The 27,445-nt window shown below is 43.4% G+C and overlaps 1 protein-coding gene across 10 annotated transcripts in view; it reads left to right on the top strand.

The window, feature by feature from the left end:
• magi1b (membrane associated guanylate kinase, WW and PDZ domain containing 1b) overlaps positions 1-27,445 on the top strand; it is a 180,342-nt gene that overhangs the window by 68,125 nt on the left and 84,772 nt on the right. For 8 of the 10 annotated variants that reach the window (XM_054751557.2, XM_054751539.2, XM_054751550.2 and 5 more), the window contains exon 2: positions 12,943-13,059. In XM_054751557.2, the coding sequence (XP_054607532.2) occupies positions 12,943-13,059 (117 nt within the window). Of the gene's footprint in view, positions 1-12,942; positions 13,060-17,786; positions 18,133-18,157; positions 18,562-27,445 lie in introns of those variants that run through there. The other 2 variants (XM_054751570.2, XM_054751565.2) reach the window with 2 other exon arrangements.

The raw sequence follows: 27,445 nt of genomic DNA, 5'->3' as shown, positions 1-27,445 counted from the left end.
CACAACCGCTCGGCGCAAAACTCGCCCCGATGTCGTGGCTTCTCGCACGACTGGAAAATCGGCTCAAAAAAGTGAAAAAGTCGCACAGTGTACGCCCGGCTTAACACAATTCAAAAATGGTTTAACTCAAACTGAACTTAACTGATATTTAGTGGTTTTTCATAATTGTCCCCAATAAGCCACAACCCAATAAGCTTAAACTTGTTTTATTTACTCTTGAGTAAAAAGTCACATTTTTCTGGTGGCTAAGGATTTCTCAAGGAATAACCCTTGATAGGCAGATTGGTGCTGCGTCTGCAGTGATGCGGGCGTTGTGCCGGTCTGTGGTGGCGAATAGAGAGCTGAGCCGGAAGGCGAAGCTCTCGAGTTACCGGTCGATCTAAGTTCCTACCGTCACTTATGGTCATGAGCTTTGGGAAGAGACCGAAAGAATGTGATCGTGAATACAAGCGGCCGAAATGATTTGTCTCCACAAGGTGGCTGGGCTCTCCCTTAGAGATAGGGTGAGAAGCTTGGCCAGCGGGAAGGGGCTCGGAGTAGATTCGCTGCTCCTCCACATCGAGAGGAGCTAGTTAAAGTGGCTCGGGCATCTGGTAAGGATGCCTCCTGGACGCCTCCCTGGTAAGGTTTTCCAGGCACGTCCAATCGGGAAGAGACCCAAATGAAGACCCGGCTGGCCAGAGAACGCCTTGGGATTTCCCTGGAGGAGCTGGCCCATGTGGCTGGGTAGAGGAAAGTCTGGGTCTCCCTGCATAGGCTGCTGCCTTGCAACCTAACTTCAGATAAGTGGATGAGAATTGATAGATGGATGGGTAACCCTAGATATGAATGGACTTCATCAGTGAAAAGGCCTATTTTACAAAATTTACCTTTGTGAAAAATATGTTTTATTTTCTGCAAGTCAAAGCAAATTGGAAGAAACAAGCTTTAGACTTTGAGCTTTGACTTGGATGAGAATGAACTGCTTCAACCTTTTGTGCACAAATGAGTTCAATACCAGGATAAGCAGTCAGGCTATACAATGGCGCCTTTATAACACATACTCATACCTCAACATTTTAAATGTCAAGAAAGGTCATACATGTTTTGAGTGTTAAGGAGCCAAGTTCCTAATTCGTGTCTTTCCTAAATCAGCAGAAATAAGTCAAACCTTTCCTTTTACTGCAACTGCCCTGCAAGAAGTAAGATCGAGTTTCCATGAAGTTCAGATGAATACAGATGTCTGCTGCCAGCAGCGCTCCTGTCCTAAGCTAGGTCCAGCTATGCATGTTTAAACAGGATTTTGGCTGGCTGATCAGAGCTGGTGGGTCCAAGGGTGGGCTCAATAGGAGATGCCTCAACATTGGTTGGGCTTTTCACATGTCAGTAGTGTCTAAACTCTTGTGATTTATCAGATGTTCTCTGTTTGTGTGACAGAGTCTGCCTTGCTGTCTCTCAAATATAAACCTCCCCCTCCCTTCTGTTGTGGATTGCATGACTCGCTTTCAAAGTCGGGCTTGTTTTAGGGGGCTTTTGGAAAATCTATACCAGGTGGGCTGTGTTTGAAGGATATGTCATTTCTAATTATATTGGGGGGAGGGGGGAGGGGGGGTCACTTGGCCAAATGTTCTCCAGATCCCACCCATCTGTCGGCCTGTGATTGTTCCGTTTAAGTAAAATGACTCATAATCCACTGCAATACCAGCCAGATGCCTGGAGTTCTAGGTATTAGTTTGGCAATATTAATTATTGATATTTGAGTCACATCAATACTAATGGTGGGAATTGATAGATTTTTCTCAGTATCAATGGTATTGTTGGTTCAGTCTGTCGATATAATTCCTCATCAATTTCCTTTTCAATTCCAGAGTAGTTCTAGCCTAGTGAACTAGACCAAATTCTTGCTTTGCAAAGTTTGGTCTAGGCATGCTCCATTGGAACCTCAGCAGCTTCTACCAGGACTCTGGCTGGCCAATCACAGCTCTCTAGAGGGGTTTCAAATGCATAAAGAGCTGTGACTGGTCCCTAATGGTGGGCCAATCATAGTGCTCTATCTGTTTAGTGAACAAATCACAGAGCTTTATCCGCTTTGTGGGCCAATCAGGGCACTCTATATGCCTGGTGGGTGGGATGATGCAACAGAGTGAAACAAGAGTATGTCACATTCATTGTCCAGTGGAATCCGGGGATCATTTGAAAGACAACAGTAGAACCCGCCCCACAACTGAGAGCCGTCAATGGAGCGTGGCCAGACTAAATAATACATTTATTTAGTCTGGCTTGCCAGGCTAGAGTAGTTCAGTAGATGGCAAAAAACTAATAGCACATGGCCTCCTGCAATATAACTGTCTGTTTATTCCTGATAAATAATCAGTTGTACCTGTATTGGTTGGAAAGATCTTTGCAAATGTTCTCCTTTATGCACCCTGTGAAAACAGAGTCATCTTCTTGTTCGGTGCAGTGTTGCTGTAGCTTTTGCAGAGTGGGAAAAATCCCACCACAGGTTGGACCACTGGAGTCTGCTAGTGTGGAGGTGTGTATATAAGTAAATGATGCTAACATAATAGGCACTGTCAGTTAATTAGTTACCTGCAGTATTAACAGGAGAGGATGTGCGAATGTCACCGCTGCTTTTGCTACGTTGAAATTCACTAGTCCGGAGTAGGAGCTGCATGACTTACGTTTTTTTAAAGTCGACAGTCAAGTAATGAAAATCGAGTCGAGTTTGACTAGTAGTTGACAACGTCATACACCTGAAGCGGGTTGGTTCGCTGGAGTTTTTGACAATTACAATTGCACCCACATTTTCAAAGTTAAAGACATCTCTTTTAACAACAGTAGTTTCTGCATCTTTACGGTTCCTCTACTTCAGCCCTCTCCCCCCTCCCCCTGCGCAGCGGCCGCAAACTCACTGATGCGCCTGCAGCCTCTCAGAGTTCCTGCTGCTCTAAACATTAAAATAATTATTTCATTTTCTGTTCCTCTTTTCTGATTACCATCAATGGGGTCTGTTTGTTGCAACCACCAGGTACAAAAATGAACTTGTTTTTATTTGACTATTTTTCTGTCCTGTCTCAGTTTATTATCTTCCTGCATCTCCTCTCAATCCTAAAGGAAAACTGCTGGGTGAGGGGAAGGTTAAATTGCAAGAGGGTAAAAGTCACAATTCAATCAAATGTCAGTTTTACCGCGGGCGTCAGATACCGACCCTCTGGCACAGTGCAGGGGCTTGTCACCTGCTGTCTTTTCCGAGGACTGCATCTTGTCAGTCTTTGTCACGTGACAGCGACTAGTCCATTAAAGGCATAAAAAGTCACTACAGAGCAGTGAAGTCAACTAGTCGACTACTTGATACAACCCCTAGTCCGGAGTGGGTCAAAACACATCATTACCTTTAAGTTATTGCGTGTTTTGTGCCCAAATGCTTTTGCCTTCCCTTGATTAAATATCTACTTTGCAATTATTGCAAGTAACCCTGTTGTATTCCTTTCTTGTAAAATATAACCAAACTTCCAAGTGTTTGTTCTGCTTAAACACCATGTTTCCTGCTTCCATAAGCTACACAACGTGCGTGGTGACGTCATTCACGCCAATTGGAATTGACAAGGGGAATCGTTCGCAAAAGTGCCAAACGATTCCTAGGAATTGAAACAATGGGAACCAGTTCTCAACATGAACCGGTTTTCATTCCCAACTATAATCATTTCAATCAAAGCACTTAACATTCATGGACTCACCTATCTTGGCTCTCGGTGGGAAGGTTGTTTTTGTTTTAGCATCCAGGAAACCGCAAAGAATGTCTCAAACAGTAGAAGCTAATTGTTAGCATTAGCAACTCCACCACACGGCAGAACTCCTCCAGGCTTGTCTTATTTGTGAGTATAAAACATCAACATTGCAAAGCAAAAAATCAGTGGTAGAGTTGCATTGATGTTATCCAATCAAAGGTGAGATGTCCAAATATCAGGAAATAAGACTCCAAATCCTGTCGCCTGAAACTCAGCTCTGATGTGGCTCACTTCTAGTTCCAGAAAATGGTTCACCAGACATTTGTTTCCCCAGAGTACGACTTACAAAGCATTCATTCCTACTAGAGACCATTGCTAATGTATTGATTAAATGAGTGTTCTACACCTTTTTGACAACAGTTAGTGATGATGTATTGGCAAAGTGGAGCCTCAGTAGAACAGCAGGTATTGGTTATTAATCAGCTCATCCCTTTATAATTATCGTTCATTCCTTCATCAGAGAGAGTCCTTCAGGGCCTTGTTATTCATACTAGGGCTGCAACAACGAATCGATAAATTCGATGAAAATCGATTACTAAAAGCGTTGGCAACGAATTGCGTCATCGATTCGTTGTGTCGCACAACTCTTCCAAAAGCGCCCCCCCTTCCCGCCCGCCGTTGCGCGCAGACCAGAGCAAGTCAGATCAGCGCGAGGGAGAGCCGCAGATCAGCGCGAGGGAGAGCCGCAGATCAGCGCGAGGGAGAGCCGGCAGATCAGTATCGCGTCAGACCCGTGTCACAACCCGTGCACGCGCATTGGGTCCACAGCGCGCGTGTGAACGGGACTCGCGAGCGAAAATATACATGGCAGCGCGCGCGTGAACGGGACTCGCGAGCGAAAATATACATGGCGAGAGGTCATTTGTGCACTGAGAGGGAGCAAACTGTGTCTGTGAGCGCACAAGGATGTGCACAAGTGACAAACCTGCGTGCGCGCGTTGCCAACGAGCACACGGCAGAGGAAAACGTGCGCGCGCGGCAGCCTCTCTGCGCGCTCGGCAGCCTCTGCGCGCTCGGTTCCTAATTCCGCTCGCTCGGCTGTGAGGAGTTTTGGCACTCTGGAGGCGTGGCCTGTGGCAGATCTTCCCTATCCTCTGATTGGTTAGTTTACACCGCACTTTACTCTCTAGCTATCTATATTAAAAAATCTGATATTCAGCAGTTGCTGGCATAGCTCAGCTGGGAGAGCGGGTGACTCTCACTCTGGAGGATCCAGGTTCGAGTCCGGCCAAGTAACATAGAATTGATGTCATATTATTCTTTCCTAATTCCTGTGATATTATTTTACAGTTGTGACCGTTCAACTGTCATTAAATGTCCGAATGTTTGCTGGGCAGTGTTTTAAAAAGTGCACATAAGCTAGATGGTTTAAACCAGGTAAAAATAGACTTGTGGGTGTAGGTATGTTCAAGTTTAAAAAGTTCTTGCCTCATTAATGTATTGTTTATTTTTTTCAGCATTTAATTGACAAATTATCCTTTCAAATAATTAATTGATGAGTTACATAATTGTCCATTTAGAATTGTTGAATGGACTGAGTCAAGTTTGGTGCACTTTATATATTTCAAAACATGTTTTTTTTTATTATGCATATAAATAATTTTAATGTTAATTTATTGAAATATTTCTATTTTTTCATTACCTCACCCTTGTTTTGACAAAAACAAGACCTTGCTGGATAATATCACGGAGAAACTATTTGTTCACAGTACTTGGCTCAAAGAGGATCTGTATACCAAAGGAGGAGATGCTCAGAAATCTGTCTGCAGATTGTTACAATCCAGACTGGAAGTGGTGGGCTGTAATAAGAAAGGAGACCAAACAGAGGAGTGGGGGTTCAACAACTGATTTATTTAACCAAAGTAAGGATTTACTAAAGCAGATCAGTGCAGTCAAGAATTACTGGTGTTTGGGTAGTCCTGAACTTGTTGTGATGCCCCCACCGTCTCATTGGGTTTTCATTTGTGTTTAATTGTGTTTTTCTTCTGTTGTAGGCAGCTCGTTAAGCAGCCTTGGAGGCACCTGGGCTCAGGGTGTGGTGCTGCCTACAAAGCCTACTGTTTTTCTGCTTTCACTGGGTCTCTCCTGTGTGGTGGAGAGTCCTCACTGGCCATTTTCTGTTCATTAACTTGCTTTAGTAAATCCTTACTTTTGTTAAATAAATCAGTTGTTGAACCCCCACTCCTCTGTTTGGTCTCCTTTCTTATTACAGCCCACCACTTCCAGTCTGGGTTGTAACAATCTGCAGACAGATTTCTGAGTATCTCCTCCTTTACACAGATCCTCACTGAGCCATGTACTGTGAACAAATAGTTTCTCCATGATATTATCCAGCAAGGTTCCGTTTTTGTCAAAACAAGGGTGAGGTAATGAAAAAATAGAAATATTTCATTAAATTAACATTTAAATTATTTATATGCATCATTTAAAAAAACATGTTTTGAAATATATAAAGTGCACCAAACTTTACTCAGTCCATTCAACAATTCTAAATGGACAATTATGTAACTCATCAATTAATTATTTGAAAGGATAATTTGTCAATTAAATACTGAAAAAAATAAACAATACATTAATGAGGCAAGAACTTCTCTCTCTCTCTCTCTCTCTCTCTCTTTCTCTCTCTCTCTCTCTCTCTCTCTCTCTCTCTCTCTCTCTCTCTCTCTCTGGAAGCCCCACTCTAAGGGAGTTTGCAGTGTATTAGTGAGTCATATATTGTACAATCACAGTCATAAAGTTTTCAACCAGTAGTTTTATTTCAGTATGTATTTTTCCAGTATCACAAAAAATGTAATTTTATATGGTTAAAACCATCTAGCTTATGTGCACTTTTTAAAACACTGCCCAGCAAACATTCGGACGTTTAATGACAGTTGAACGGTCACAACTGTAAAATACCTGAAATTAAGAAAAGTTAACATGACATCTACTACATTTTCCTTGCCCGGACTCAAACCTGGATCCTATGGGGCGAGAGTCACCCGCTCTCCCAGCTGAGCTATGCCAGCAACTACTGAATATCAGACTTTTTTTATATACATAGAGGGTAAAGTGCGGGGTGAACTAACCAATCAGAGGACAGAGAAGATCTGCCACAGGCCACGCCTCCAGAGTGCCAAAAGCCCTTACAGCCGAGCGAGCAGGAGTCAGAAACCGAGCGTGCAGAGAGGCTGCCGAGCGCGCACAGAGGCTGCCGCGCACGCACGTTTTCCTCTGCCGTGTGCTCGTTGACAACGCGCGCACGCAGGTTTGTCACTTGTGCACATCCTTGTGCGCTCACAGACAGTTTGCTCCCTCTCAGTGCACAAATGACCTCTCGCCATGTATATTTCCGCTCGCGAGTCCCGTTCACACGCGCGCTATCATGTATATTTGCGCTCGCGAGTCCCGTTCACACGCGCGCTGTGGACCCAATGCGCGTGCACGGGTTGTGGCACGCTTTAAACGCCATAGATCAGCGCGAGGGAGAGCCGCAGATCAGCGCGAGGGAGAGCCGCAGGTCAGCGCGAGGGAGAGCCGGCAGATCAGCGCAAGGGAGAGCCGGCAGATCAGCGCGAGGGAGAGCCGCAGATCAGCGTGAGGGAGAGCCGGTACCGGCAGATCAGCGCGAGGGAGAGCCTGCAGACTTGCGCTGCTGCGAACCGGTTCCGCATTGTTGCACAGCGATCCAGGCAGCTGCTTCCAGCGCACGGTCCATTCTCAAAGTGGCGCAACCAAAAAACTATAATTAGCACACGATCGTTCATGTCCGCACATGTTCTCTATTTTCTGTCTTATTTGTGCCTGAAGCTCGCTACTGCGGAGCTCATCACCTGTGCTGTGGTGATGTCACCTCACGCAGCATCGAAAACGCGCTCTGCGCTTTTCGGTCAGGAGATCCCTTTGATCTGCTCAAAAGTAACTGATGAGGTGAAAAGGTAAGAATCCAGGCAACAGATTTTCTGGAGAATTAAGAGGAGATGCAGGAAGATGAGAGACAGACAGGACAGGAAAATAGTTCAATAAAAACAAGAAAACAAAACAAAGTGTTGAAAAGTAAAATGTAGGTAGAGTTATCTCCACTACACGTTTTTACCAGTAAAAAACAATAAGTTATACACATGTCATATTTATACATCTGATACAATTCAGATCACCTTCAAAACTCAGTCACACACCCAGGGCCGTTTCAAGACATTTTGGGGGCCAAGGCAAAATGCCCCCCCCAATAACTGGGCTCCCCCAGAAGCCTCTGTGTAATTCATGCCCTCTCCAGTAGTGTTAGTTATATGGTGTTTATAAAAGCCCCTCAGACATTACTGACATGTTCTAATATTATCAGATGAAAAACTAAATTATCAGACATGCTGTCTCATCTGCTTCTTTTATAAACTTGCAAAAAGTAACAAAACCATTTGAAAGCCACTATTTGTGGATTCTCTGAAAGTTTCCATGGAGTGTGTCACAACTTATTTTTCATTGATCCTATCGTCTAATCTCACAGCTGAAACAAGCATCCTTAATAATCTGTGCACAGGAAGCTTACCGATGCTGTAGTAAAACAAAAGGTATAATAATTTATTATTAATAAAACCTTGTTGCAGCACTAAAGCATAAAAATGAGATTTTGCATTAAATATGCAAAATATTTACATATGAATTGTTTTAGAGCCCTTTAATTGGCAGAATCTGATATTAATTTAGTTCTTACAAAAAATGGGTCCCAACATGGTTTGTGTGGCGTTGCCATAGTGTGACGTCATAGGCACAGATCCCCTGTCCTCTTGTTTGGAAATGGAAATATGGTCACCCTACATTAAACAAACTGTCCACCCGGGCTTTTGCACTGCACAGAGACGCTTCGCTGCCTATGACTGAACGTCAGTTGAGAGTCAGTCTCATGCAGACTGACCAATGAAGAGAGGGCCTCAAGTTAAGACCCTCTCCTCATTGGTCAGTCCACACGAGGTGGGTCAAAGGTTACTCTGGGCGGGTTACGTGTTGTCAGGCATTCAAGTATTGAGTATATTTACTGCATATTACAGTAAAATATTCTGTATGTGACCACATTATGGTGATCCTTGGGTCGTGATGATGGAGCCCTTGAATATTGTTGCCCAGGGTACAACAAAGTGTTAATCTGGCCCTGGTTCCGCCGTCACATTCCCGCAGAAACTGGTTGATCACACCGGGGCCAGACTACTAGCATGTGGTTTTACAACCACAATGTCCTCAGAAGCAAAAACGCTTTTAAAAGGGAGGGAGGAGTCCTAACTGTTGCTGCAGGCGTGTTGTGTGAGAGTGCAGTTATATACTGGTTAATATATTTTTGGGTTCATTTGCTTTCATGTGGCCTAATGTGAGTCTATTTGGGATCATTGGAATGATCAGCAGCATTTCTTGATGTGACTTTATGGCAGTTGCCCAGGGCATCATCGCAAGGAGGATGGCATTCATTTACTTTTGTTTTATTTGGTATTTTTTCAGTCATTTTTGGAAATAGTGATCAATTTTGATTAATTCACAGCCTATGTTTAATTACATTTAAAATAAATGTCAACAGATGAGATCAAACAAAACAGATGAGAATTGCCCTTAAGCTGTTTAACTTGGACCAAGCATTTTAGGTCACAGATAGATGTAGCTTAGGGTCTCTGTCTATACACCTTATAAGACAATTTAGGTGATGGCATGTTGTTTTTCTGCTATTGAACTGTTTTCTAATAATGTTGTGTTAAATAAAGTGAAGGAAGGAGAGAAATAACGTTTCCCTAGCAGTTTTTAAAAATTTCCCCATGTAATCCGATTAATCGATTAATCGTGTCGAGACCCCATCCGATTAATCGATTATCCAAATAATCGTTTGTTGCAGCCCTAATTCATACCGCTGTGACTTTGATGGACGTCAGTTCATTTTTATGAAATCCATTTTGTTTGATCAAGATTAGCGTGCAACACAAAGAACGTGAAAAGAGGACCCCATTTACATAACTGGATTAAAGCTTTTCTGCTCAAGATTCTGTTGCATGATGATCAAACTCTTAAGAAGCCAGAAGTAGATTTATTTTTATATTTACCACACTGTCCAAGTTTAAACTATGTAGAGGGTAAATGTTGTGCTTTTAAGCTTAATATATTACCTTTACTTATGACCAATAAGCTGTGATACTCTATATAAATGTAGAATATCAACCTGCTTGGTCTTTGGATGTTTAATCAGAAGATCCGGGTTTGCTCTGGATGGCCTGTCCGTAGCTTTCTCTAGAACTGACTCACCGTCTAGTGAGCTCTGTTTTAATATTCTCATATTATGATTTCTTGGCCAACCGGGACGTGCCATATTAAGGGGTGTTCACAAGCAAACCTCAGAACGTCACACCTCTTTCAGATACAGGATGTTCTGATTTGTGGCTAAGAAAATATCTGTGTGTCATGACGTTTAACTTAACTTTATCTTTAATGAACCTTGTGTCTGAGTGTAGATAATGATTCACTTGTTAAATCTACAATTACTGACCATACCATAATAATATTCATTTCAAACTTCAGTAATTCAAGCACAGATTCATCAAAACATTATTGATCATTTCATATAACATTTGTTCATTCCATTTCACGATTGATTAACTCAAATGAGCTTAAAATAGTCACTTCATATTCAGAGGCATGAGGATTCCTGCGGTGTTATCAGAAGAAGGCTTTGTTTGGGAACACAGGGTGACATCGTGTTCTTCCTGAAATGTCAACAAGGTTTGCAGAACCTTGTTGCTTGTTGGAAGGTAGAATGTAAAATCCACCTTAGAGAATGGAATTCATGTCTGCCGGTGACCGGTGGCATATAGGTCAGTTTTTAGGTGAAAACTGACATTGCTGGACATTACAACTACATTTTTTTATTAGTACTTGAATCTGAAATTATATGTTGTTTAATGTAAACTTATTTAAATTGGTCAAACTTATAAGTTGAATTTGATTTTTAGGTTGTCTTGACAAATAATTTTATCGTTTTTGGTTTTTAATCTAATGTTGGTTGTGACCTGGCCTCTCAATCACCAGAGGGTCTCATAATAAGAGCTGTTTGCTACTCTGTAGCATCATGGAGTCTGCTATGTGGTCTGTTGGCCTGAGTATTGGCTTGTGACTCATTGTGAGGGTTACAAAGTGTGTCTGAATGGGACCGTACCAAGAGCTATGAACTCAGACAGGCAATGACTCTAATCATTGCTTAATGACAGGATTAATCATGATATCTTGAAAAATGTGGTTACTGTTGCCCGTCTGATTACCTCTGTTACGAATCTGTGGAGGGGGTGTAGGATCCATAATCCCCCTGGGTGTGTCAGTATAGGGCTTCTAGGGGAGTTGGACACTCTCCAGCTCCACCTTAATTCAAACTCTGTATATAGTGGTTCCTTACTTAAAGGTATAGCGAAGGATCATTTTTTTTCTGGGTGGATCATCTGAACCATTGGCCAGCATAACTGTCAATAGGGATGTGAATTGGTGAAATAATAGCAATATGATACATATCACGATACAGGGGGACATTCAGTCAGATGATATTAGAATTATTTTAGACAGAATTTATTGTAGGAAAATTCAATTAACAGTCCAAACTGATATGTAACATGTTTAACATGAGGCATCTGAGCCATGATAGAGGGATACACATTTCAATAGTGGAAAAAAACCCATTGCACACTGCTGCCTACTAGCGGTCAACGTTAGAATTGCACCAAGAAAAGAAATTACACAAATATTTGCATGTGAATTGTTCCAAAAAATAGATACACAGCTTTTGCATATTGATATAATATTGCTGGAAGTAGTATCACGATATATTGCCCTATCGATGTTTTCGATGCACAGCTTTTGAATATTGATATAATATCGCTGGGAAAAAATCACGATATATTGCCATATTGATATTTTCTTATATCCGTATCATGGATTAAGACTCCAAATCCTGCCATCTGAAGCTAGTTTCATCTCTGGTGGAATTCTCCGTTCTGAGCAAGCACATGAGAGCTTTTCCCCCCAGAATGCGACTTACAAGGCATTCATTCCTACTAGAGACTACTGAAAATGTATAAAAAACACGAATGAAGCGCCTAATGACGTTGCTTTCTGGGGTCGTATGTTGATATTTTTATTGTAAGATTACTAAACTAAACTGGAATTTCTTTAAAGTATCAGCATGACTATAATTACATCTCTGCATCACATTCACACTTTTTTGTGTCTTTTGTCATCATTTTCAATTGAAATCTTGAGTCACATTAAAACAAAGAGCTCTCATATCGTATCATATCTGTAGGAGTTGCCCATTGGACTTCAACTGTATTTTTATTACACAAACCTACAATCACTCTGCCAACCAGTGCAGAATGCTCTTCTGTACCGTGCTAACAATCTCAATCATCTTATTATACACACACAGGCACACGTACACACATACATGCATACAGTTTCCATGGAAACAGGATCCAGGGCCTTTTTATGACTGCTTGTTTGCCCTAGACAACCAAAATTGCTCTCAGCAACCATGCAAAGATGAAGAAGATAAATTATTTGTGTACTAAATGATTGGACACACACAGTAATGATATACAGTAGGAAGTGGTAAGTTGCTCTTCACAGCCAAAAATACTATTGTGAATTTTGATTAAGCAGTTGCTGATTTTATTAGGTGAATAATATCATTTTCCTCAGTGACTGCATCCATCCTTGCTCTTTTTGTCCGTTATGTTATCACGCTGATTGTGTTGTGTTTGCACATGCTTGGCGCTGCCAACGATGTGGCCACTCATCGTAATAACCACACTTTTGGAGAAAAATAAGCACACACACATGGAGGCTCTCCAGCCATGCTGCCCTTCGGTAGCCTAATGTGTGTCTGAAGTCCAGATGGTGTAGCTGTGGGAGAGGGCTCGGTTTTGTTAGCAATAATGCTAACAACCTTCCATTTGGCTACTTTAAGCTGATAGAGGAAATATTCTGTTAGTCCTTTTAGGGACAGTGTCAAGTTTACAGTTCACTCAACACGATGTGAGAAAGTGAACCTACTTTTGAAGTTTTTGTTGCTTTCCAAGAGAGCTGATGGAAGCATAAGCATGGATCAGCCATCTCATTTTAGGTATTTTACACCAAATGTTTTCCTAAACTAACATCTTGTTTCCTATGTTCAAAATGACAGGAACTAAGCTAAATAAGGACCTGAAGCATTATCTAACTCAGCGCTTCCAGAAGTCATCCCCAGACCACGAACTGCAGCAGATCATCCGAGAAAACCTGTACCGTCACGCAGTGCCTTGTAAGTCTAATTTCCTCACATCACTACCTTTTCTACTTAATGACATGCCAATTTCATGTGCATGGAGGTCAAACCTCATTAAACGCTGTTTTGTTATCCTGTCTAAATGATGTTTCAGCTCGAGGTATGGTGGGCATTAGATCCGTGTATTGTGTAGTTCCCACACAGACACTTGGCATCTTTATCTAATTAGGGCTGATTGTTTCAGTCTGAGCTATATTTGCCTTTAGTCCAATATTGACCGTGCAGTTAGCCAAGCTGATTAAGTCTGAGACGAGCTTCATCTTATAGCTTTTATCTGTTTAGTGCAGCCCCTTCCTTCCAAAGGGTGCAGTACCATCCAACTTCCAGTGAGTGTATTTAAAGCCCACCATGCTGCACCCCCCCACCCATTGTGTCAGCACCATGTTTGTTAATAATGTCTGATCAGCTGTATGAATGTCTTGTGGCTTCCCACTGAAGCTGTTAACATACTCCACATCTTCTGGACCAGGAATTTCTCTTCTATGATATTCAAAACCAACTGGATGCTTACAACCCAATAAATAATAACTGCCTAGAAAATAATAGTGCTGCAACAAAAAGAAAAAAAACAACAACAACAGGAGTAAGATGGATTGATGAAGAGTGGTGTGCGACGAAAATCTGTTACTTGGACCAGTGAAGCGTCCGTTTTGTCTTCATTATGGTGCTGGAGTTGAAAATCCCAGTTGGCTCGACTGAAGAGATGCAGGAAAAACGGACTAGAATCCAGGAAATGAATGAGGTTTATTTGAGTGTTTTATGATCTTTATTGTTTTCTATTTGTCACATGGTGGGAGTTGCTGCTGCATTTTTGAAACACTAATGACTATGTCCCACAACTGGTCTGATTTACAGCAGACATTTGACCTAAAAGACTAAAACAAGTGCGGGTGTGTAAACTTAACACACTTTTCACTTCTACAGTTTGGTTCCTCTTGTCCCAATCAGTTGTTGAGTTTGTTAACTAGTAGTTTTCCCCCCACTCTAGTTCAGCTTCTTTTCACACAAGGAGAACTGCAAGCAAACCAAAGTGCGTCAGTAAAAACCATATGAGATTGGTCAGTTATGCCTGGGGTGGGACAGTCCCAATTATGTAAAGTGAAATGTGCAGGGTTAGCCTGAGCAAGTCCACAACATGATCTAAGCTCCCCACCCCATGTCAATAAACACTCAGCCCTTTGTTAGTCCAGATTTTTCTTGGTTTGTAGTTTTTATGCATTGTGTTGTGTTTTTGTGTCACATAAAAATCAACTTGCGTTACTTTAGTTTCTGGTGTAGACTAGGACTGGACATCAATTCAATAACGATATTTTACACTGAACAAAAATATAAATGCATCACTTTTGTTTTTGCTCCCATTTTTCATGAGCTGACCTCAAACATCTGAAACTTTTTCTACATGCACAAAACACCCATTACTCTCAAATATTGTTCTAAAATCTGTCTACATGTGTTCGTGAGCACTTTTCCTTTACCTAGGTAATCCATCCCACCCCACAGGTGTGGCATATCAAGGGGCTGATTAGACAGCATAAATAATGTACAGGTGTGCCTTAGACTGCCCACAATAAAAGGCCATGAAAGGGAGTGAAGCAAATGGAGTTAAAACAGATATGCCCAATGGCTGAAAGGGTGGACAGCAACAATGCAGCAGCACAGCTTTTTTGGTATGAGCTGTACTGTTTTATGGCATTACACATTGTGGCTATTGTATTATCAGAAGACCGCTTTCGCGGTCCTGTCACTTCCAGAAGTAACCAATCCCAGCTCGACTGAGGCATTTACATGCAGATGAAGTTGGGATAAAAACACAACGTAAATCTATTTGGGGCAATAGTTCAGTTTTCTGATGCGCATGTTAACGCAATGAGTGATTGTTGAAGTGGATTTTGAAAAGTTGCAGAAAGGGTCAAAAAGGTATTCAAGTGTTTTCGGCACCATTCGAACACCATTTTCTAACCCCATTTAGCCCTGACTAAAGTTACTCTTCAGATCTAGAAACTCATTTAACTGATGATAAAGTCAAAACGTTTGTGTGCTCACTTGACCTGTCCACCTTCAGCGAGTTCTCTCATGGTGGGGAAGTTTGATGAAGTTGGTTTGAAATCTAATCTTGAGCTTTCCTCTCACATCCCCCCAGCTTTCCCTACAAAGCGCTGATCAAATTTGAAACCCACCCTCCCTCACTGTGGTCACCCCATCTGCATGTTCAGCACTCCCTCGCTCCCATCGTCCCCACCAGCCCTGCTCTTTTCCTGACCCCCCCCCCCCCCCCCCAACTTATGGGAGCAGTGGCTCTCTTCCTCCAGCTGCCTGTGCAGCTCCCTGTTTCCCTCCGTATCAGTCTTTGTTTTCCTCTCTTGCTTTCCTGCTAGTTTAGAAGCGCTTGGATCAGTAGCAGGGGGAAGTGGAAGGGATCCCTCGTAGGTTTGAATCCTGTTTTCACAGCTCACCATTCAGTGTCGGCACACCTTGATAAAAGTGGGGGCAGTGGTCTCTCCTGGATCTAGGCAAGTAGCGGTGTTGTTTACAGTCAGCTTGGCGATCGTACCCTTACCTCTCCAGGTTTGCAGATCACGCCCGCGTTACAAATCGCAGCACTTGTGCTACAGACGGCTGGGCTGCCTGTATGTAGGCTAAGAGGACGGCTCGGATGGTGGTGGGGCTGCCTGACGCCACAGGAATCGTGATGGGGGTGGGGTGGAGTCTGGGTGTGGGAGGGGGACAAGAGGGGGGATGGGCTGAGGGGAGGAAATGGTGTGAAAAAGGAGATTACTCACTACTAATAAATGCTGACTCTAGCTAGCCAGTCAAGCTAACCTAGAAGGTGTGCTTCTGTTGCTTTGCTGTGTGACGAGGATGCTTCTGTCTGTCTACACTGTAAATAAAAGCTGGTTCAGTGAGGTTAAAGATTGCATCCACAGATACAATCACGCTGGAATACCTGAACAAAACAAGTGCTCTGGGTTTCAGAGCCACTCCTAAACATCAGAACAGTGGTCAGTATAGCATATAGTCATCTTCAGAGATGATGGACCGTTTAGACTTGGGAGTAAAATCTTAAGCATTTCTTTTATTTGTCTCGTTTTGCATGAGGGACATTGTTTTTTTCAAGTGCATGAGGAAATGTTTTTAAGTTGACTGATCCTCCCTGTTGGATCAGTTCTGAGTTGACTTGTGTCATCACTGATGTCAGTCTCTGCTGTTGGTTTATGCTGCGCCCATTCTTTGTAGCAACTTTATTCCTCTTTTTAAAACAGCACCCAACAACTTTTATTGCATTTTTGACGAAAACGAACATTATGTTATGTTGCGGAGTACAAAGGTTTCCCTAATAAGTTTTATGAAGCCTTCGTGCAGTCTTATCAAAACAGCTCCTCAAATGTGTACTCTTACAACGGCGTGTCTGTTGTGGACCAGGTGCCGTTTTGGCTGCTTGTGTACCTTCAGATGTTTGTAACCTGCTGCACGCTGGTAAAACAGGAACAACAGCATCGATGAGTCAGCAAAAAATGTTGGTTCCTTTCAGTTAGATAAGATGATACGTTAGTAGCTTGTTTTCTCACCTCAAAATGTTTTATTCAGTTTAGAGTTCTAAGTTGTGGTCTAAAACGATCTATTCTAAAAGTAAGTGTTCCCTCCACAAAGAAGAAATATGAGACAAAAAAATAAGGATTTGTTAAGATACCATTTAAGTTGTTTGGGTCTCAGGCCACTGTTTGTTTCTTTTTCTGCTTTTGATCCCATCTGATCCTTCCGACGTTTTCTCCTTCTTCAGACTTTTTCCCTTTGCACTCAGTGTTTGTTTTGGATAATGGCGCCACACACGAGCAGCTGCACGACATTGCCCAGGAGGTTTGGTCCACTTTTGACAGCGAATGACGGTCAAACAAATCAAATGAAGGTTTCATGTTTTTCAGCTTCCTTCTCCCAATCAAAAAAGCCCCCTAGACCATCCTGGTGTGAGAATCCTCTCCCAAGCTGCAACAACTGGGTTAACAAATGAAATATAAGAAAAGCATCTTTATTGAATATCTCACTACATTATCCATGTGTTTTTATTATTCTGTCTTTACCTTTTTATAGCTCTAAGTTTATCCTTTACTGTGCAAAACCATGCAGAAAGGTCAGCCGCATGCCCAAACATTAGACTAATGTGGGGTATACTAAGGTCTCACTTGATCTTTGACCCCTTTTATATATTCCTGCTGCTTTTCCCAACCCCCCTTCCCCCTCTGACCACAAAGACACAGTCCTACACAAAGCTACGTGTCTTTGTCTACACTTTTAACCAGAATCTATGGCATGAAACGTTCTAGTACTGACCTTTGTATTTATGTATCTGCTGTAGTGCTGACACTTGTGGATATTTGCTCTCTTCCTGCTGCGTTTTACATGTAAATGTCTGCAGTTCCTGCTCAGCGCGGCTCTTGTCCCAACTTTTCTCCCACTGAGGCAGCATGCTCTTATCCCCTCCACATGCTGGTCAGGGATGACTTGTCATGAACCTGCCAGGCAGACGGCGCGTGCACGGGTCTGTGTGTGCTCGAGCGTCTGTGGTTTTGAGGAAAAACGAAGAGTAACGGAGGGCGCTGCTCGAAAGAGGTGTGTGTGAACAAGAAAGGAAAAAAGGGGTGAACATCCAGGAGAAGGGAGGGAATGGGAGAGAAGGGGGGCAGGTGGGCGGGTGCATGTGAGACGGGAAACAGCGGGGCTCAGTCAGTGAGGGAGAGACTGAAGCCTAGCATTGGTGTGTGTGTGTGTGTGAGTGTGTGTGAGTGTGTGGGTATGAGACAGAGTGCATATTAAGCCAACGTGTGGATGCTGCTTAGCAAAGCTCCGGCTAGCTTAGCATCACCAAGCCAAAGCTGGACGGAGGACAGACACACAGGAGGAAGAAGGATCTGTTCATCTTTTTCTTCCCCTCATCTCCACCTGACTGAATTTGAATGTTTTTCTTTTCTCCCCCGTGTCTCCTGTCGACGTGTTGTTGTTCTGTGGACCGGAGAGGGGAGGGAGCAGGAGCCAATCACAAGCTATCTGATTGAGGTATTTTGTTTAGTGTTTGATTTGCAGGGGAGATGCTGTAATTTAATGGCCGGGGGGGGTCAGGATGGAGGGAGAGGCAGGCGGTGAGGATGGTTGTGCATCAGGCGGAAGGTATCATAGGGAGACGGAGGCACAGCGCTGGCAGTAATGGAGGCTGATGTGGTCAAACGGAAGCTGCCTGGCTGTCTGTCTGTCTCGGGTTCGATTGGGGTGTTTGTCTGTGGCCTTGGCTCGACGTCTGTACGAATCTCTCACTGGGTTAGGCATGTTTCTAGTGGAAGCTCTTCATTTGTGTGTCTGTATGCATGTGTGCCTGTGTGTGTGTGTGTGTGTGTGTGTGATCTGTTGACATGTTTGATCATGCTGGAGGCCATTACCTTCAGCAGCAAACTGCCGCCTGCTGTCTGTCTGTCTGGAGCATCTCAGAAGGTTAGCCCTCCTCCATCCTCTCATTATTTTCATTTTTCTTTTTCTGGTAGTCCTTTTTCAGTGTTCAGTCTAATGTCTAAATTATCCCCCCCCCCCCCCCCCCACCCATCTCCTTTGTAAATGGTTCGTTTTAGGGCTTTTCTTTTCCATTCCCATGTAGCTCTAGGCAGCAGTTAGCTCATGGTGCTTGTTTTCAGTTTGGAATTAAAGACAAAGGCCGGCTAAGAGTGCATGCAGGGGGTCAATTTCAGGCTGGTTTCTGGCTGATTTAGCTTTATGCTGCACTCTTGGCCCTTCTTGAGTTTTTATTATTTATATTTTTTTCATTTTTATTCTTCTCAGGGCTTCCATGTCGGCCACATCTTTCTTCTGGAGAATCATCCTTTCTTTGTGCGTTTGTCATTTCTCCTTTGCTATCTGGCATCAGTCATGCAAAGCAAAAAAAAAAAGAAAGAAAGAAAGAAAAAAGGCATCCCGCCGCACACAAATGGCTCAAATAAAAGGCAAATCACGTACAAAAGCTTCCATCCATAGCATTTAAGTCCCAGACAGCACCATTTGGGGAGATTTTTTAGGGGTAGGAGGAAATGGGGTGGGCTGGTGAGGATGTTTGTAAGGCTAGATGGAGGACTATAACCTCTTTCTGCTCAAAACCAACAAGCAAAACAAACATTTAGCCAGAAATGTGAGGACTGGAAAATGCTGGAATCTGTGGCCTGTGCTTTTGGTTGGATTAACCCCTTACTGGGACAGATGGCTGCATCCCCCTGCCGAGCTAACAAACCCCAGATTGTCACCCCTCGTGTGTGTGTGTGTGTGTGTGTGTGTGTCACCAGAAGAAAAAAAAATGTTTGCCTGGCTAGTTGTGGCCAAGATGGTGGATGGATCTGTTTTGGTTTAGAAGCATGACTGCAGTCTGCTGTCCTTCGTCTCATGTTTGTGGATGAGCATGCAGTTTTTGTGCATCTTGAACGCTCTCCATTGAGACATGGCTGAGGATCTTCTTGGAAACTGTCGACTACTCGGCTAATTTGTACTGAGTGTAAAAATATAACGACACAGTCTTCTGACAGCTCCTGTACAGCATTCTGGATGCACATTTTCAAGGGAAACACATAATCCATCATTATCCTCTGGATATATTCAGTATTCTTTAAGTGGTTACTCTATCTAGCCAACCAGATGCTGCAATAAACCCACCATTATTAATAAATTGTGTTGAGTTTGAGGAAAGATGATGCATTTTACACCAGATGGTTGGTGATTTCTTTTCTTTATTTCAAATTGTAGCTGCTTTTCTCTCCCTCTTTCACAAAAAATGAACTTTGTGTGCATTTTCTTCAGAAAAAAGGATACTAGATGTAGTGCATTTGCTCTGAGAAGAGAGCTGCTAGAGCTTTTGGAATCAGAGTTCTGTTTTTAACCGTAATCCCAAATTTAACACAGACCAAAATAAAATAAAAATAATTATAATAATATTAATAATAGTTATTGTTACAATAATGGTTAGATTTATTGAAAGCATCATCGGGTTAGTTAGTTAATTTATCTTTGGAGTGAAGAGCTAACACCCATGGCCTCAAAGGTTTATATCATGTGTTCCCTCATCCTCATGTGTAAGAGAAGATCGACACACTTATATAGCACAATATTACATTATGATACTTGATCCCCTGTATTGTAGGGCTGGACGATATGGCCTAATATCAATATCACAATATACTGAGGATTTCACCTCGATAACGATGAATAGACGATAAATACAGGTATACGCAGAAACTAAAGTTGTCCACTAGATGGGGCTGTCACATGTATTACGTTGAGTCACATTTTTACGTGACTCAGGCCCTGTCCACACGTAGCCGGGGATCTGCCAAAACGTAGATATTTTTCTAGGTTTTGGCCTGTCATCCACATGAAAACGGAGTTTTTTCACATGAAAATTGATCTTTTTAAAAACTCCGGCCAAAGTGAAGATCTGCATTTTCTCCGTTTTGGGTGTCTGCGTGTGGACAGACAAAACCGGAGTTTTAAGGTCCGCAACGCCACTTTCCGCGACAAAAAATGCTGACTTCACGTGTGCGACCTGTGTTTACACTAGCCGGCATCATGGAAGCCCTCAGAGCTGTGCTCTGTCACTACCCGATCCATCAATTGTCCAAGCGCTTTCTGCTTGTTTGTTTTTGCAAGTGGAATTACTGCTCCTTGCGGAAGACCACAGATGAAGGACGAGGTTAAGAACGGGGGAAGTACTGCCGCCTACAGGTCTGGCATGTCCTTAACAACGTATTTATCCGGGTACGTGTGGACAGAGTTTGTTTTTAAAACGAGGTGGTGTGGATGCAAGTTTTTGGAGGGGCGGATATTCGTTTTCAAAAAACCCCGGCTACGTGTGGACTAGGCCTCAAGGTGGTACAGCTTCTTAAAGGAACATGAACGTTGCCAACCTACACACACCTTTTCATTTTTTCATCATCAAATTTATTGACATTGGAAAAGTTATCTTGATAAAGAGTCAGAAAATCTGATAATGACAAATATTCGATTTATTGCCCAGCCCTACGATATATTGAGGAGTTCCCCTCAATAACAATAAATGGACGATAACTGCACATGCACAAAAACAAATGCTTTACACTAGATGGAGCTGTTACGTGTATTACATTGCTTAAAAGCATATTGATAAAAGTAAATTCAAATTGATTGATATAAATTATTTTTGATAATTATAAAACAAATGTAGAAAATATTCTTTAAATGCAGCCCTGACTAATGTATGTCATTACTTTATGATAAAACAAGTTGGTTGTGTTACCAAACTTGATTTTTAACCCATTCTCTGCTAACTGTTCAATTGACCAAGACGCCTCGTATTTTTTTTAGACTTGTAAAAGCATCTGGAAGAGATGCTAAACTACCAACAACTGCTAAAATCAAAGTAAAGACAAAGCTTCTCTTGCTCAACACAAATTGTACAGTTTTAGGCATACTTGTTTTTTTCTAGGACCAGCTTGGTCTTGAACTAGATGGATTCTAATAGTTAAGCATTAGATGTTGTTAAAGGATTATTTTCTGAGAGTTTCATTTAAAATCCATCCAGTGGTTCATAAGACATTTTACCACCAGGATTGTGCCAGAAACTAATTGCAGAATTTTAAGCATAGATCTGTCTAAATGAGTGAATACTCAGATTATGTGATGGAAGCGCCTCTCAGCTACTATGGCATCCGGTATTACCACAATATCTGTTAAAAAATAGCCATTTTTATGTATGCTAACAGTCAGCCATCTTCAACTGAGCTTGCTGTAAAGTTGATCAGTCAGAGATCCAATGATTACTCTGAGAGTTTTATAAATCAGCTTTAAAGAAGTTAACAGTAGGCCACAGTGAGTTGGTCATAGCAGCTGCTGCAGGTATCTTCTCTACTTAAATCTGAACAGAAATGTAAAGGGCTGCTTAATTTAGAAAGGTGCCTTAGCATCAGCCTACATCTAACCATTATTAGCACATATCCAATGTAGTTGTTATTTCTTATTTAGACTTTTGACACAAATGTTGTCTCAAACGCTATAAAATGTTTTGTAATCTTCATGCTTGTTCACATCTGGGTTTAGCAGTAGAATAAGCTGATTCAGTCGCATATAGGAATGCCGCTAATTCTTTGAACTTTTGGATTATAAATGATCCACTCCAGGGTGGCACAGTAGAGCATTTAGTGGGACTCGGTTGTCCTCTGGTCAGTCAGCTGGAGCACACTGGTGGATGTTTACTTGAAGGAGAATGGAAGAGACCCAATGAGGAAGTCTGTGGTATTAACGCTGTTTAATATTCTGTGTGTGAAAGAACAGGTAGGCTTAATGGCTAACAGAGACGCTTTCTAGAATGAGACAGTTGGATAATGGAACAAAGAGAACATTGACAGAAAGGTTTATAATGATCCCAAGCAGTGATTGAGGCAGATAGAGGGCCACACGTAAGGTTAAGATGAGACCCGCGTAAGGCTGCACCATTATGTGGATCTTGACTTTTTTCAGCAAAGGGAGGTTGTGGTTATCAAACTATTTTTTTAATGGAAAAAATAAAAGCAGCACTTCAGTAAAATAGAGATGTAGATGGTAAAATAGAGAAATCAAGCAGCATTTTCATGTAATAAACCACCTTTTTTGGAGTCACAGTAAACTATGTAACTTTTAAATCTTCCATCAGACCCTTCTGCAAATAAAGGTGAATGGTAGAAATTGTGATTTTGCCTGAGGAGAAACTTGTTTGATGCCTGTAGATTTGTTTCCTGTCCATTATGATGATTTTCATTTAGCCAGTCTGAAACGGTCATCTGTTTCTTTCGGGTGATGCCATGCTAGCTGTGCGTTGACGCGACACTTTCAGTACAACTCACCTGCTGGTGTTATTTTATTGATCTTTACAACTTTAAAGGTTAAAAACATGTTTTTAGGTTGGGTGCTTCATACCAGCAATACGATAGTTTTTTACCGCATTCTGAATTGTTTTGTAACTAAGAAAATGCTCGCAAGATTGCAGAAGATTCTGATTATTACTACAGTTAGTTGGGTTTTTCTTAATTAATTGCTCGGCATTAACTCATTCACTGCCAGTGTTTTTCAGTGTTTTTACTGTATTTTTAAGAGTCACAGAGTGTTGCGCGCTAGGATGGTGCTAACGCCAAAACTAACAACAAAGAGTAGACTCACCTCTTAAATAGGGAAGAATCCGCGCGTTTCGTGCATTATCTGTGTTTCATAATCCGTTGTCGAATTGCGATTGGCAGAATCTTTTCCAGTTCACACCTCACATTTTTTTACAGCAGCGGCCCAAAATGATCTCCTAACACATGGATTTTCTGATCACGTGACGTACGCGGATGAAGATCGGCTTTAGAGCTGGGATGTTTGTTCTCACAGTGCGGGGGCTTGTTCCGACGCCCACACAGTAAAATAATGCAAATGATGACTTTAGTCGGCTTTAGTCATCCTTTGCTGTGACCGGTTGGATTTAAAATGACGACTTTTGTCGCCAATGGCAGTGAATGTGTTGACATGAGAGTTTATATATATATATTTTTTTTCCTTTTGAAATGTGTATCTTTAGCCCTATGTGACCTGAATGCCAACATGACGGTGAGTCTGCAGTAAGAGTGAATCTCCGGTCTCCGGGTCTGCAGCTGTGTACTACTATGGAATTCACACAAGGGGCAACAGGGTTTGATCTTATCCAGACGTCTTAACTCCGGGTAAAATGACAACTCTTTTGTGCCACTGGTAATATTTTAGTAATTATTTTGGCATTCTGAGTGAAAGGAGAAGAAGCTGAAGAATTTGTGGTATAATATGTGCAAGAGTTATGTCATTAAATGAGTAAAAAGTTGATGCTGAAAAATTCCATTGTTACATTTTAATATCAGTATCAGTCGGTAATAATGGTAGGCTAATAATATCAGACATCCGTAATAGAAGAAAATCATCGTCGTCTTCCTCCGCTTATCCGGGTCCGGGTCGCGGGGGCAGCATCCCAACTAGGGAGCTCCAGACTGTCCTCTCCCCAGCCACCTCCACCAGTTCCTCCGGCAGGACCCCAAGGCGTTAGCAGACCAGATTGGAGAATTAATCTCTCCAACGTGTCCTGGGTCGACCCGGGGGCCTCGACTTGCCCGAAACACCTCCCCAGGGAGGCGTCCAGGAGGCATCCTGACCAGATGCCCAAACCACCTCAACTGACTTCTTTCGATCCGGAGGAGCAGTGGTTCTACTCCCGAGTCCTTCCCGAATGTCCGAGCTCCTCACCCTATCTCTAAGGCTGAGCCCCGCCACCCTACGGAGGAAACTTATTTCGGCCTCTTGTATCCGCAATCTCGTTCTTTCGGTCATTACCCAAAGCTCATGACCATAGGTGAGGATTGGCACATAGATCGACCAGTAAATCGAGAGCCTGGCTTCCTGGCTCAGCTCTCTCTTCACCACGACAGATCGGCTCAGCGTCCGCATCACTGCAGACGCTGAACCAGTCCGCCTGTCGATCTCCCGATCCCTCCTACCCTCACTCGTGAACAAGACCCCGAGATACTTAAACTCCTCCACTTGAGGTAGGACCTCTCTCCTGACCCGGAGTTGGCAAGCCACCCTTTTCCAAACTCCTCCACTTGAGGTAGGACCTCGCTCCCAACCCGGAGTTGGCAAGCCACCCTTTTCCGGTCGAGAACCATGGTCTCCGATTTGGAGGTGCTGATCCTCATCCCAGCCGGTTCACACTCGGCCGCAAACCTATCCAGCAAGAGCTGAAGGTCAGAGCTGGATGAAGCTAGGAGAACCACGTCATCCGCAAAAGGCAGAGACGAGATTCTCCTGCCACCAAACTCGACACACTCCACACCACAGCTGCGCCTAGAAATTCTGTCCATAAATGTAATGAACACAACCGGTGACAAAGGGCAGCCCTGGTGGAGTCCAACCCTCACCGGGACCAGGTCCGACTTACTATCAGCTATGCGGACCAAACTCACTCTCCTCTGGTAAAGGGACTGAATGGTCCTTAACAGAAAGCCACCCACCCCATACTCCTGGAGTGTCCCCCACAGGGTGCCCCTGGGGACACAGTCATAAGCCTTCTCGAAATCCACAAAACACATGTGGATTGGTTGGGCAAACTCCCATGCCCCTCCATCACCCTTGCAAGGGTATAGAGCTGGTCCACAGTTCCACGGCCAGGACAAAAACCACATTGCTCCTCCTAAATCTGAGATTCAACTATCGATCGGACCCTCCTCTCCAATACCTTGGAGTAAACCTTTCCAGGGAGGCTGAGAAGTGTGATCCCCCTATAGTTGGAACATACCCTCAGGTCGCCCTTCTTAAAGATGGGGACCACCACCCTGCTCTTCCACTCCACAGGAACTGCCCCCGATGACCACACAATGTTGCAGAGATGTGTCAACCACGACAGCCCTACAACATCCATAGCCTTGAGATACCCAGGATGAATCTCATCCACCCCCGGGGCTCCGCCGCTGTGTAGTTGTTTGACTACCTCAGCAACTTCTGCCCCCGAGATTGGACAGTCCATCCCCAGGTCTCCTGGCTCTGGTTCCTCCTCGGAATGCACTTAGGTAGGATTGAGGAGGTCCTTGAAGTATTCCTTCTACCGTCCGACTATAGCCCCAGTTGACGTCAGCAGCTCCCCATCTCCACTGTAAACAGTGTGAGCGAGTTGCTGCCTTCCTCTCCTGAGGCGCCAGACAGTTTGCCAGAACCTCTTTGGAGCTGATCGATAGTCTTTCTTCATGGCCTTACCAAACCCATCACGCACCCGAGATTTTGCCTCGGCAACTGCCAATGCTGCACCCTGCTTGGCTATCCAGTACATGTCTGCTGCCTCCGGAGACCCACAGACCAGCCACGCCCTGTAGACCTCCTTCTTCAGCCTGATGACTCCCTGAACCTCTGTTGTCCACCAGCGGGTACGGGGGTTGCCGCCACGACTGGTACTGGCCACCTTGCGACCACAGCTAGCAACAGCCGCCTCAACAATCACAGAGTGGAACAAGGCCCACTCGGAGTCAATGTCCCCCACTGCTCTCGGGACGCAGTCAAAGCTCTGCCGGAGGTGGGAGTTGAAGACCGTTTTGACAGGTTCTTCTGCCAAGCGTTCCTAGCAGACCCTGTTTAAAAATGTAAATCACAATTCACAGTTGTTCCAGGTGGTTTGTTGGCCATTCTCTGCATTTTTGCTCAGATACCTCAAACTACATCAGATTATTATGCACGAAATGAGATATTAACCATTGGTAATGTATTTATTTAGAAAATGTATTCAACATAAATGTTTGGGTAGAATTTAGTTTGTTGTTCCAAGTATTTACAATGACTGACTTTAGTTCTACATTAAGCTATTCCAGCTTCACTACAGTACTACTAAATATTAGTTGTTATAAACCACTGTACAGCAGGAATGAAATTATAAGTCACAATTTGAACCACCTTCATTCTTTCTGATGGAACAAAGAAATCTTTAGGTTACTGTCGTAACCCCGGTTCTCTGAGTAACATGAGTGAGATGTCTCACTATGGGATACGCCCCTCCGCGGATTCCTCAGAAGCACTTATCTCAATACGCCAATCCTGATTGGCCAGTGACCGTGACGTACGCGCCCCCCTGCTACTATAAGTAGCAAGCGTCCCCACGCATGCACTATTCAAGATAAACACCTCTTCTCGCTTCGCCCAGCAAGAAGGGTTGTCTGGTGAGACATCTCACTCATGTTACTCAGAGAACCGGGGTTACGACAGTAACCTAAAGTTCTCTTTCTTAACATTCGTTTCGATGTCTCACTATGGGATATGGAGACTCCCGTATTGCCAGACAGCTTATCCAGCGATCACCAACCTACAGGGATACGTCTTGGCCCGCCAAAGACCCCACACTCAGAATCGTGTGAGTCATTGCAGGGACCGAAACATCAAGCTTATAGAAGCGTGCAAATGCAAGTGGAGAAGCCCAACTTGCTGCAGCACAAATCTCCTGGATTGACAGCCCCCGAAAAAGGGCCCAAGAAGCAGACAGGCCCCTAGTAGAATGGGCCCTGAGCCCAACAGGAGCCTGAATGCCCTGACAGGAGTAAGCCATAGAAATAGCCTCCACAATCCAGTGGGAAAGACTCTGCTTTGTGACGGGTTTCCCCTTACGAGGCCCACCCCATGACACAAAAAGCTGGTCCCCCCTGCGAAGGTTCTCCGTCCGATTCACATACTCCTTGAGCGCGCGAATCGGACACAGCTTGTGCCACCGCTCCTCCTCAGGAGAGGAGAAGGGTGGCGGGTAGAAAGCTGCGAGGATAATAGGAGAAAAGGAGCCCACCACCTTAGGCACAAAGGC

The sequence above is a fragment of the Nothobranchius furzeri genome, chromosome 3, assembly GCF_043380555.1.
Source record: "Nothobranchius furzeri strain GRZ-AD chromosome 3, NfurGRZ-RIMD1, whole genome shotgun sequence".
NCBI classification, from domain to species: Eukaryota; Metazoa; Chordata; class Actinopteri; order Cyprinodontiformes; family Nothobranchiidae; genus Nothobranchius; species Nothobranchius furzeri.
Note: the sequence above shows the minus strand (reverse complement) of the source record. Positions and strands in the feature narration are given on the sequence as shown.